General features: G+C 40.8%; 1 protein-coding gene across 1 annotated transcript in view; it reads left to right on the top strand.

Moving 5' to 3' along the window:
- Nucleotides 1-12,967, top strand: part of CDK15 (cyclin dependent kinase 15) — a 241,037-nt gene extending 228,070 nt beyond the window's left edge. Inside the window, 2 exon segments of the mRNA XM_040357238.1 lie at nucleotides 10,429-10,549; nucleotides 12,149-12,967. Coding sequence (XP_040213172.1) covers nucleotides 10,429-10,538 — 110 coding nt within the window. The 3' untranslated portion in view covers nucleotides 10,539-10,549; nucleotides 12,149-12,967.
- Nucleotides 12,968-13,754: the final 787 nt, after the last annotated feature.

Raw genomic sequence — 13,754 nt, 5'->3', positions numbered from 1 at the left:
GAGGCTTCGGCGACGGGCAGAGAGTCGCCGATTGTTGCCATTACTAGTAAAGAAAAAAATATGTCCCCGGATTTCATTTAAAAAATCTGGTCACCTTACTTTAGTGGACTTCACAAGATGTAAATTGACAAATTCATTCTAGCATAATACCATAGCAATATGATGTCTCCTGAAGTTAATAAACAGTATAAAGGGAAAATTCGATGCAAATACAGTCTGGCTGGCTAATCTTTGCTTTGATGAATGTGCTCCTTCCACATTGTTCTCGTAGGATGCTTTTTAGTTTCAGCTGGGTACAACTATGTTTATTGCTCCCAACAGCACAGCGCACTTGTAGCATTACATTGCTTGGCTCTATGGAGAACACAGTACTGTATTAATTGACTCTTTGCTCAGCATTCTTTGGGAAATTTATTTTATCATTTATGGTGTATTCAGCAGTGTCAGTTACTGCTTTTACGTTTCATTTCATAGATGTTTCATACTTATTCTGCTAGGCAGTCCGCAATGTGCTGTGACCCATAGCAACTAGGCATGAATGAATCAACCCTGAAAATTCCAGATTCAACCTAGATTAGGCTCATTTGCAGACTTGTTAATATTTACAGCTCCACAGTTGATCCAAAGTATTTTATGCATTAGTGTTTTATTCTTGTTCTTCTCTTCTTTTTTTTTTTTATCTTTATTTAAGAAAAGCGGTAGTACATAATGATAAATGTACACACTATCATGAAGTACTAAATACATCAACCAGCATTCAGTATTGTTGCAAAGTAAGAAAGCCACTAGGGCTCCAAGTGCTTACCATACGTATTACAGTAATACAAATCCCATGGCATATACTTGGTAACTTCAGGCACCAAAAACAAACTAGTGACCATTGCTTCTCAAATGTTTTTTTTTTAAAGTTCAGTGAGAAAGCTACAAACCCGGGAGGAAGGGAGAAAAAAAAATCAACAGGGGTGACAGCGAAGAAGAGGAGACTGCGAGGGGTAGGTGGGGTAGGGAAGTGGGGAAAAAAATGCTTGAGCAAGCCACAATGTTACATCTATGGCCCTACTTCCTATTGGGAAGCTAAGGCCCCGTACACACGACCGAGAAACTCGACGGGCGAAACACATCGTTTTCCTCGTCGAGTTCCTTGTTAGGCTGTCGAGGAACTCGACAAGCCAATTTTCTCCATTCCCGTCAAGGAAATAGAGAACATGCTCTCTTTTTGGCTCGTCGAGTTTCTCGACAGTTTCCTCGACGAAAATGTACACACGACCAGTTTCCTCGGCAAAAAAAATTCTCCCAGCAAGTATCTTGCTGGTTTTTGCCGAGGAACTCGGTCGTGTTTACGAAGCCTAAGAGTTTCTGGTCTTTATAGAAGAAATATGGCGTCCAAATCTGCCAATAACTCTCCTCCTGATCTTTCATGGCCATAACGACATTATGAAAACTCCTTTTGTTGGACTTCTTCAAATTTTGCAAGCCAGAGCATTTTTTTTAGGAAACGATGATTGCTTCCACATCGCTGGGATGCAGGCTTTGGCTGAATTGAGGAGCTGTTTTACCAGGGAGCAAGGCTCCTCTTTAAACTCCTCTGTAAACTGCAGTCCTAACGCTATAAATTTCTATAGTTTCCTAAGTAGGAGCACATATAGCAGTAGGATAGATTAATGGCAGGTGTACCTGGAGGAAGCCCACTGGACAGGGACGCACGTGACACCCAGAAAGGGCATGATGGCAGTGAAGGCATGAAGTGTGTCTCTGGACCCTAATCTGACAGGAGTCCTAATCTCTCCACTCTACTCAAAAGGAAAAAAAAAATATATATATATATATATATATATTCTTATATTTAAAAAAAAAGCCTTATCAAAACTATAACAACACTTCTCATAAAAAAATAATAATCATAATTTATTCTACAAGACTCTACTTGCTTTGCAAATCCATGACAGCTCCAACTCTCCTTGGAAAATAAGCTTTAAGAATTAAACTTCACACTGATGTTCCATTAAAATGGTTATAGTGGCCTTGGTGCAGCAGACAGGTTTGGTGGATCAAATGACGCAAGATTATAAAGGCCAATGTGAGAAACACATTCTTGTGGGAATTGGGAACATCAGCTTTCCCAGATTCCTTCGAGAAGGCTCAGTGAAGTCACCTTCTGTCCAGAAAGCATGCCAGACAGAAGCAGGGTGTAAGGTATTTTTTTTATCCCATTTTCCTTTAAGTTTATCTGAACATTTTTATTTAAAAGGTAGGGGCTAGGAAATAAGGGGACCTTGTAATTTTATACAGAGCTAGGATTTCTGCATGTTTAAAATTTACAAATATCGTTTTCTAGGTACATGATTGCTGCAGTGTACTGCTTATTGAAAAAGATATTAGAATAGACATTTGAACCTGGTGGGAAATGTGGCTGCTAGTTGACAATTAACAATAGCAAATTTTATTAAAAGATTTCTTGGCAGGAACCAATCGTCTGATTAAAGCAGTAAAAATAATTTTCATTCTATTCATTGGAGTCGTTTCATATATGTGACCTATAATTATTCAGTTCTGTAGTAATTCAGAAAGAAATGATATCCCTGCACTACTCCTGTCATAGTATGCAGGAAATAAGTTAGTAGAGAACACAGTACATTGTGAGTGCCAAAAGTCTTCTCCAGACGCCTTCTGTAAGCTATGGCTAAAGTGAACCTGCCCATTCAGAACAAGGTAACGGGTAAAAATGATTGTAAAACTATTTTTTTTCATACCTGCTCTGTGTAATAGTTTTGCACAGAGCAGCCCTGATCCTCCCCTGCAGGTTCACTGGCTGTGATTGACAAGAGCAGGAGCCAATGGATCTCACTGCTGCCACTGCTGCTTCTATGTCCACTAAGGAGAGAGAGAATTAAGCTGGGAAGCTGCACATTGAAGGTTTTTTACCTTAATGGAAAGATTGCATTAAGATAAAAAGCCTTCTACCTTTACAACCACTTTAACTTAAAGCGGAACTAACCCTCTTATTATTTACAGCCAAGGAAATGTCTGTCTTAGCTCTGTTTGATCTACAGTTGCCATGGTGCTGCACATATTACCAGTTATGACTAGGGATGAGTTCGAACATCCGAAAAAAGAGAACAGAGCTGCACACATGTCAGCTTAGTGACACTAAATGTAGAAAATCATCTTCAGTTTGTCTCTAAAGTGTTTCACCTTCCCACGTGCTTAATCCTATAGGGCCTATAGGACGATTAAGTCCATGGAAGGGTGAAATGCGTTAGTGCATGTCTTATGGGAGGAGACTAGCTGAAGCTGATCTTCTTCTACATTTGGTATACCGTATTTATCGGGGTATTGCGCGCTCCGGCGTATAGCGTGCACCCCTAATGTGGACCCGCATTCCTGTAAAAAAAAAAATTGTAGTACTTAGTTTTGGTGTCTTACGCGGGGTCCATCGGCGGCCTCGTCGGGTCCGGCGTCCGTCTGCGGCTTCGGTGGTGTCGTCCTCATCGGGTCCGGCATCCGTCTGTGGCTTCGATGGTGTCCTCCTCGTCGGGTCCGGGGTCCGGCGTCCGTCTGCGGCTTCGGTGGTGTCCTCCTTGTCGGGTCCGGCGTCCGTCTGCGGCTTTGGTGGTGTCCTCCCGCGCTGTTACCCGTCGAATCGCCGCTTCCCGCACTCAGTTTGAATGCCTGCGCCGACATATACCATCGTGCAGTACACTCTGCTACATTCGGCCAGTCTCCGCGTTGCTCGTGCTCACGCTCTGTGACGTTTATGCGTTACACGAGCAAAACCGAGCCTGGCCGAATGTAGCCGAGTGTACTGCACTCGGTATATGTCGGCGCAGGCATTCAAACTGAGTGCAGGAAGCGGGTATCGGCGTATATCGCGCACCCACGATTTTCCCCTTATTTTAAGGGGAAAAAAGTGTGCGGTATACGCCGATAAATACGGTAACTAGTGTGATATGTTGTCAGATGTTTGTATCATTGAGCTTGGCAGGCTGAGCTTGGAGCAGCAGTACAATGCTCATGGTTTTGGAGTCACCAAGTATTGTGTTTACAGTGGCTTGGAGTAGTGCTTTCTTTATGAGCTCAGGCAAATTTGGATCCTACTCTAAACCCACTTGAGTAAGCACGCCTAGAAGTTGTCACTGTACTGGGCCAATTTAAAGCAGCCAAAGCATTCCCCAACCCACAGGCCCCTTGATATTTGAGTGGCTGCAGGACAGGGATTGCCTCAGCCTCAGACGATTGGTCCAGTACAGGTGACAGCTTTCTGGCTGGCTCGCTTAGGTGGGTTTGGACTAGAATTAGAACACATCTAAACGCATCCCTAGTTATGAAACCAGCCATTTGATGGCTTGACAGTTCAGATGAGAGCACAATCGCCTGTGACCATTATTATACACACCATGACTTTTGGGAAGCAGATAAATTGATTGGTTTAATTCTTCTTTAACAGCTATCCCCCTAGGCTGTGAGTTCTTGCAATTTCCATGCCACCCTGCTCCCCAGTTTGCCCATTGGAGCCAAGCAAAAAGCTTTACATTCACCCCCTATGTGACAGATCTTGGGATTGGCGATCGCCACAGCCCAGCACTTCATCATGGTAGAAAGGGGGAAAGTTACATGCCACTTCATCCCTGGAAATATCAGTTAATGCACTTGGCTCTGGCAGGTGAACAGAACTTTGGATGAGCACCACTATAAATATGAGCAGAAAATTTAGTGGGCAATTAAGTGGCCCTGTTACATTGTCTTTAATCCGGCAATGGCAAAATTGTGTAAAACAGAAATGGACCTATATAGGAATATACACTTTTCTAAAGATGCTCTATAATGGGACCACTCAGGTACTGTCAGGGAAAGGCAATGTTTATCTGTCCATATATTATGAAAGCGCAATTTATGTAATCATTATCGAAAAATTTTCAGAAATGATTTCAGAAGTCTCCAAAAATAAAAAATCAGCAATGAGTTACATTTACTTGGAAAAATACAGTACCGGACAAATAGTGCACCATTTGAAGATAATGTGATCTCTTAATTAAATAGGTAAAGTCCCACAAGAAAGAAGAGGAAACCAGCTAGTAAAATAAAGACACTAAGCACTAAGATAAAAACATAGAAGATGAAGAAAGGGTGAAAGAGAGAGAGAGAAAGATGTCTTCTCTCTCCTGCTATTCCTTATTAACTCTCTAACTCTGACAGCCTAATTACCTCAGAAGCCTCGTGCTCTGAATAAATAAATATGGAAGTGGGTGCTTCGAGGTGGAGACATGGGAGATATAGTCACCTCGACAGCAGACAGAGAGAACAGTTCATTCTGAAATTGCATCTGTGCAGGTTTATCATATCCAACTTAATGAGCTGTTTTCAAAGTACACGAGTCACTCTACAGAAAGGTTTTTCTTCTGTTAAAGAAGTTTTTAGCTTTCAAGAGTGCACTTTTACACAAAATAAGCTTCGTCGGAAGTTCTCATACTTTTTAACTAACAGACTGTTAACCCCCTCATCAGCTGAGTTACAAGTCTGACCTCCACGTACTACAACTTAAGTTACTGAATAATATACCAACAATAAAAACCATTGCAGCCAAGTGATTTCTTATTTCATTATTTACCTGGACTTGGTAAAGTGCATCTGTATCTACACATGCAGGCAGCCATTGAGTGGATCTCACAGCTATGCATCACTTGACTACAACTTTTGAAGTGATAGTCTGCAGCATCTTGATCTTACTTGTGTTTTTCAGCTGCATAAGATGTGTGTTGAACATTTGTTGCCCTGTACTTACAGTCTATAGTAGCAAAGATTTTCACATTGCTCGGTCAGCAGTTTTTTTTTTAAAGTTTGTGTCTGTTGTCTAAGAACTGACACTTCCTGTGAAGAAATATTATATCCCACAATCCTTGGGTCTCTCAGTCTAGTGTTCTGCAGGAGAGAGCTACACAGTTATTAGATCTGACACAGACACAAGCAAGCAGAGCAGTTAACAAAGAGATCACCATGCAGTCTATCATCACATTAGTATCAGCCCACATTTGTGATGCAACACCAAGGAAATGGCAAGGCATGGATTGGATGCTGTGTGACCTTTGTTGTCCCTTTATCGAATGGGGAAAGCTACATGAATGAATACATGGGTATAGGGAAATTTATCACCCATGGCAGCACAAACTTCAGACTCAATATGTGAGTCCATCATTACAAGGTAAGCCAAACAAATGACACAGGGTAAAATTCTAAATGCAACACTTTTGTGTTTGCCCCTATTTATCATGAGCTGAACACAAAAAGGCCTTTTTCTCTTAAATATTGTTCACAAATCTGTCTAAATCTGTGTTAGTGAGCACTTCTCCTTTGCCGAGATAATCCATCCACCTCACAGGTGTTGTTCTGCCCTCACTATACGTGGATGAGGTATAATTAGACAGACAGCTAACTCTCCTCCCTTAACAACTCATTGAGGCAGGAGCAAGGTCCTTTTTCAACTTTTATTATAAGAACAAAAAATGTAGCGCTAATAATTGTATATAGATGTAGAAGTGAACCACAACTAAAGATTCAAACTAAATCTACGTGTGTGTATATAGTACCTCAATAGTACAAAGTATCACCACGTAACCATATTCAGAATAGATAACTGAATAAATAAACCACAAACTTAGTAAGTGGAAAACACAAATTGTGATAGCACAATATTAGTAAATAATAGCAAAAGGTGCATAAAGTGACTAGAGTCCAAGTTGATGAAAACTAAGACGACTCCACCCCGAATAAGCCTTCAAAATAGAACAACAGCTTGTCAGAAGTTCCACCACCAAAAGTAGGAGAGAGGCTTACCAAATGCCGATGACTAGGCAAGGCTTATACCACCCAAGTCACCAAAAGCTTAAATGGTCGATCAACTCAATCAATACAGCTGGTCCTGGATCCGATCGGCTACTCGACAATAGTAATCCAAAGTCACAATGTATATCATGTAGTCTTGTAGGGATAGAGGCTCAATATTCACATGCTATGCGAGATGTAATAATGGAAACTAACATAACGTGATACCGTTTAAAGAGTGTTGTTTATTAAAAGATTAAATACAACTCTAATTTTTGAAGCTCAACATAGGAGCTTCAAAAATAAAGTGCAGGTACCAAGAGCGATGTTGTGGATGGGTCCACCCGACGCGTTTCAACTAAAAAATTGTCAACTTTTATTGCAGGGAAGTTAGAGTAAAACTAAAATAAAGGAAATAACATACAATCAGTATACACAATATACAAAATATACAGTCCTAACACACTAGTCTAACTAGGGAAAGGGGTTATGAACATACCGGCGATGTTTACGTTAGGCTGACATTAGAATTGCAGCTGAATATGTGTGGATTCCTCTGGACCAGGTGCATGGTGGTGAAAAAGGAAGATGGATACTGAGGTCTGTCTCACACCTCATGGTATAGACCAGTGGAAATATGGGAAGCTATGATGGCTTTTAGGCAACAATCTCTACTTACTGTAATAAATCTTACAGAACTATGAGTATGCAAAAGAACCACTAGATGGCGATATTACAGTGTATTTACATACCATTAGCATATTCAATTAAAAAGGAACATAAGAAAACCTTGCTGAAGGCATGACAGGTGTGACATATCTAGAAGCTGATTAGACAGCATGGTTATTGCACAGGTGTGCCTTAGGCTGGCCACAATAAAAGGCCACTCTAAAATGTGCAGTTTTATCACACAGCACAATGCCACAGATGTTGCAAGTTTTGAGGGAGCGTGCAATTGGCATTCTGACTGCAGAAATGTCCACCAGAGCTGTTGCCCTTGAATTGAATGTTCATTTCTCTACCATATGCCGTCTCCAAAGGCATTTCAGAGAATCTGGCAGTACACCCAACCTGCCTCATAACCGCAGACCACATGTAACCAGTCCAGGACCTCCACATCCAGCATCTTCACCTCAAAGATCATCTGAGACCAGCCACCTGCAACAATCGGTTTGCATAACCAAAGAATGTCTGCACAAACTGTCAGAAACTGTCTCAGGGAAGCTCATCTGCATGCTTGCCATCCTCATCAATCCCCCCCCCCCCCCCAATACATTAAAACTGCACATTTTAGAGTGGCCTTTTAGTGTGGCCAGCCTAAGGCACACCTGAGCAATAATAATGCTGTCTAATTGGCATCTTGATATGCCACACCTGTGAGGTGAATGGATTATCTCAGCAAAGTAGAAGTGCTCACTAACACAGATTTAGCCCAGGTTCACACTGGGTACGTTTTGCTTCGATTTGAAATGCGATTTCACATGTGAAATCGCATCTCAAATCGATAGCATTTGCCGGCAATTGTCGGCAATGACACCGTCCTAATCGGTGCGACGCCGCATCTGCGGCGCTGCACAGATTTCAAAAAGTAGTTCCTGTACTACTTTTTGCGATTTCTGGCCGCGATTTACATTGACATCTGTGCAGAAACCTGCACAGATGTCTCTTAAATCGCGGCCGAAATCGGGACTGCCGGCGGGAGTGAAATCGTGCGAGTTCAGCTGAACTCGCACGGCTTCACTCCCGCAGCCCAGTGTGAACCAGGGCTGAGACAGATTTGGGAACAATATTTGAGAGAAACAGGCCTTTTGTGTACATAGAAAAAGTCATAGATCTTTGAGTTCAGCTCATGATAAATAGGGACAAACACCAAAGTATTGCATTTATAATTTTGATCAGTGTAGTTTAAACAACAAAGACATTGAAAATCGCAAAGTGACTTTAATGACAGTTGACAAATCACAGTCTAGAGAATAAGTGTAGAGGCGCCTCCAGCATGAATATTCGTCACACTTGTGGTTGTATTTAAAAAGTTTATTGAAGTTCTAAGTTCACAGATAATTCGGGGGAGATGCAAGTGAACAGTAATAAAGCCCAGTGCTTGATATGGATTGCTTATGTAAAGGATATACATAAAATATTTTTATTGTTTTCCTCTACACTAGCCCTGATGAAGGGGAGGCATCTCTCCTCCAAAATGCATTGGCTTTCCTTATCATATGTGAAATTAGAACTCCAATAAACGTTCTAAATTTAACCACAAGTGTAATGAAAATTTATACTGGATTTGCCTCTACACTCATTTTAAATTAACCCGCCGAGTTTCTTACTGTCGCTTTTAGAGAGGCAGCAGCCTGAGACCTCAAAAAGGCTTTGTGTACACTAGCAGCTCCTAAACTTCAGTTTAGAAGCTTTTGGATTTTTATTGCCAAAGCTCCTGCCAAAACTCAACTGCCGCAGTTAGGTTCAACCTCCCTCAACCTCCCTCTCCTGAACGTAGAAGAATCACGTTCAGGATAGGAAGGTTTTGACCACCGGCCACGACAAAAAAACGCAACTGATTTTGACACTTTCGCATTTTCAGCGGTCAAATTATGGCATTGTGTGTACATGAAGCCTAAGGCCCCGTACACACGGCCGAGGAACTCGACGTGCCAAACACATCGAGTTCCTCGGCCAGTTCAGCCCTGAAGCCGCCGAGGAGCTCGGCGGGCCGAGAGCTCCCATAGAACAACGAGGAAATAGAGAACATGTTCTCTATTTCCTCGTCGAGCTCCTCGTCGGCTTCCTCGGCCGAAAGTGTACACACGGCCGGGTTTCTCGGCAGAATTCAGCCAGAAACTCGGTCGGAAGCTGAATTCTGCCGAGGAAACTGGTCGTGTGTACGGGGCCTAAGTCTTACTGACACCACATCTTCATTGGTTATGTGACTCTGTGAAGGACAACATAGCACAGATCATCTTTATTTCATACCAGACACCATAAACCTGTCCAGTGCTGTTGTATACGCGCATTGAAAACAATAATGTGGAATTGTTATGCCCTGTACACACGATCGGTTCGTCTGATGAAAACGGACCGATGGATTTTTTCATCAGGTATCTGATGAAGCTGACTTTCATCAGTTTTGCATACACACCATTGGTTAAAAATCCGATCGTGTCCAACGCGGTGACGTAAAACACAACGACGTGCTGAGAAAAATTAAGTTCAATGCTTCAAAGCATGCGTCGACTTGATTCTGAGCATGCGTGGATTTTTGACTGATGGATTTTTTTTAAATAAGAAAAATTTAAAACAGGTTCTATTTTTTTTTACCGAAAAAACGATGGGCCCACACACGATCGGTTCGTCTGATGAAAATGGTCCATCGGTCTGTTTTCATCAGACGAACCGATCGTGTGTACAGGGCTTTAGTTCCTCTTCAAGGATGGTGTCAGTCTTTCAAAGTTGGGATGTGCTCTGAGCAATTAGGTACGTAAAGCAGCCCTTTGATTGATTCTACCTTAATAACTTTGTCTTTTTTTTCATGTGCATTTTGATACACAGAATTTTGGAATTAAACCCATGGCCTCATCTGTATGTATAACCCATGTGTGTGTTCTATTTCAGTGCGGTCTATATTCACTGTCCCTGGGCTGAGCCTTAAACCAGAAATTCGAGATATGTTAATCCCCAAACAGAAAATATCCCAACCAGCTACACATCACAAACCGTGGTGAACATTACAGAGGTGAGATATTGCTAGAGACAAATGATCATAAAGTGTATATAATAAAACAATTGAAGCACAACATCAACAGAAATTGATTTATTAAAGGAAAAGTGCAAGTGAAATTAAAAAGACAGGATTTTTACTTGCACATCACTAAGTATTCCAATTCAAAATATCTTCACCCTATTTACTAAGCTAAATGGACATTCCATTTGCAAAGCGAACAGCCTGTATTTCTTAGTGATTCAACCTTAGTATCTAAGATTTAGAGCTCAACTGTAGTTTATTTAACATAAATGTAAACAGATACTATACATATGTATAAATGTCTAACTGTGAGATTTGCCATAAATCGCTCCCAGAGATAATTCAAAATCCAAACAGGCTGCTGAGAAGGACTGGTGGTATCTGCAGTACTTTAATGCTTTCCCCTGCTGACTCAAATTCTACAGTTCTCCAATCAGCAGGGAGTGTGCACTTTGCTGGTTGGAGAGCTCTAACTTTGACTCAGCAGTCATTGGTCCTTCTCTGCAGTCTCCTGCTCATGCCTTGGACTGGTCCTGGAACTCATCTACAGAAAATTTCACAGTAGGACATTTACAGATCGTCACCACCCTTGTGTTATCTGTTTACTTTTCGGATATACGGAGGTCTTCAAAAAGTTTCTGCACTTTTTCTTATATTTCATAGAGTGACGATTGGTTCCCTTCTCTGGATCGCCAATGGCAGGGGTGAGTCAGTAGAATCACCGGAGGGCAGCAAGAGGGGGGACATCCCATCCCGCCATCTGTAATAATGATCAAGTGGCTGAACAGACGCTATGATCATTCTTATGGTGTAGGGAATCGCCGGTGCTAAAAGAAGATATCTGAATGATGTCTGTAGCTGCAGGCATCATTTAGATATCACTGCTCAAAGTGTATGACGTCATTTGACGTTACGTGGGCGGCAAGCGGTAATCTTCCATAAATCACATTTATAAATCAAGCCGATATTATAAATTAACTTCTCAGTAAAAAATATTGTGATGTGTTCTGACATATTTGAGAACAATTTATCATCAGTGAGATGGAAACAAATTTTGTAAGGGAGGTATAGCTGAGTGCACCACTTTTTCACTTCCCTTTTCTTGTTCTATTTTCTAAATACTTCACCATTTTGGTTGGCAACTTTTTTAGTTTTGTTTTTCTGCTTTGCAACCTATTTTAGCTATTTTGTTTCTGTGTACTATTATAATACATCACATGTAAAAATAATATAAATAAAATTAATAATAAAAATTTGCAAAAAGTTGACAGTGGTGAATGTACTTGTGAAGGATGTTGACTTTTCTTTTTACCAAAAATACAGCTTTTTCTTTCACCATTTTGCAGTTCAACGTTTACTCCTTACATCCTTTATAAATCAGGTGAAAACAAATTGACGAACAGGCACCTCAAAAGTGGTATACGTTGATTTATTTAGCAAATTTCAGTACTAGAATTCTTTAGAAATATGGTCCAGAGTTTTGAGCTAGAATTGTATTTAACCTAAAGAAAGGGCTTAATTTTACATTTTCTGACAAGCTACTTCACAGAAATGGCAAGAACTAATTTTCGAACTTTCTCAATTTTGCAGCCTTCGCGGACATCATGTTGCAATCTCTGAACACAGCTGTTTGAATGTACTAGCCTTCCATCCCTACTTTTCACTTCTTCCCCTCCCTGCTGCCTTCTGACCCGGAGAAGCCATCTTGAAAAACCCAGGAGTCGTGCACCTTATAATCCCCGCTTTAACCAGTTCTAGATAGCAGGATCAATTTAGTGAAACCTGTACTGAAACTGGAGATGGTCTTAAGTGACTAAGACTGTAATAAAGCCATAGAAAGGCAGGAAATTAGTATTTTTAGAAAGAGGTCATCAATGGTGCCCATATTTTTCAGTACAGGTTTCCTATAAGAATTACGCTGTTCTGCAAATGCTTTGCTGCCTTTCTACATCAGGGATTTTATGGGAATTTTCACAATAAATAATGTTTTTAGTCGTACTTATTTCTCGTAAAAGCAGAACAGCAATATTTTCCCCCACAAATAAAGTAGAGGAGTCTACAAGGTGGGTATCTTCTATCAGATCCAGATAGCATCTCTACCAGCGGTTCTACTGTTTGGAGATAGATAGGGATGTGGCTTTGAGAAATAGGGGAGGTTTGGATCAGATATGAGCATAGGTTCGATTTATAAGATGACTTATTGTCCAGTAGTAGCCTCACTTGCATAGTAAATGGTATGGTAGATAATTCTGGAACTGGAGATTATTAAGGAAATAAGCTATTTCCATTTTGTACTGCTGACTGACATGCTTGATTATTCCCTTACATCTAAATATGATGTCAATACACTGCTGAGAACATGCAAAAAAATGAAAAATATTAATAATAATAAAGTTGTATATGGCACTCCTTTTCTGTCATGATTATTGATTAGTAAACATTCATGTTGGTTTCTTTTTAACTGCGATATTGTTTTTCCCCATGCTAACTCTGCTGGTTTACTAACCTGGAAGAGCACAGGAAACACATGTTTAGTTTTTACATATTTCTATTGATATGAATGGGGATTAAAAATGACAGATAATGTAGGCAGTTCTATTTTTTACTTGTCCTTCCTTTTTTTGTCTCATAATGCAGGAAGAAATTGGTGAGGGCATGATGCTCCTGGCTCAGTCAGGGGCGTTACTCTTGATTGAATTTATCAGATTACAATTCACCCAAAGATTAGGTGACAGAAGTAAATACCCATTGATTGCTACTGGCTATTTTAACATCTATAGACTGGCGGTCTTTCTGGTTTCCTTACCAAATCTTGTTTTTTTCTAAACCTTATGCACCTGTTTTCCCCTTCCCTGTCTCTTTTTTCAATTTGGGGTGAATCTTGCAATCTTTGCCTTGGGTGCAAAATATCTCTGTCCCTCTAATAGGATTTTATAGCGCATTGAAGATTGCTTGTTTTCAGGATCTGTTATGAAGTGGACAACAGCGACAGAAATATATTAAATATATGATGAGTCATGACTATGAGAAATTAAGTAAGGCCCCTTTCACAGGTGCGAACTGTTCAGTTTCTCCTGTCAGTTTTTTTAGGCGGACCTGAACGGGTGCTCCATGTACCTCTATGGAGCATCGGATGTCAGCGGTGACATGTCCGCTGACATCCGATCAGTCCCGATTTGATCCTCTCTGCAAAAGT

This window comes from Rana temporaria, chromosome 6 (genome assembly GCF_905171775.1).
Source record: "Rana temporaria chromosome 6, aRanTem1.1, whole genome shotgun sequence".
NCBI lineage: Eukaryota > Metazoa > Chordata > Amphibia > Anura > Ranidae > Rana > Rana temporaria.
The sequence above is the reverse complement of the archived record's forward strand: the minus strand, read 5'-3'. Positions and strand labels throughout refer to the sequence as shown.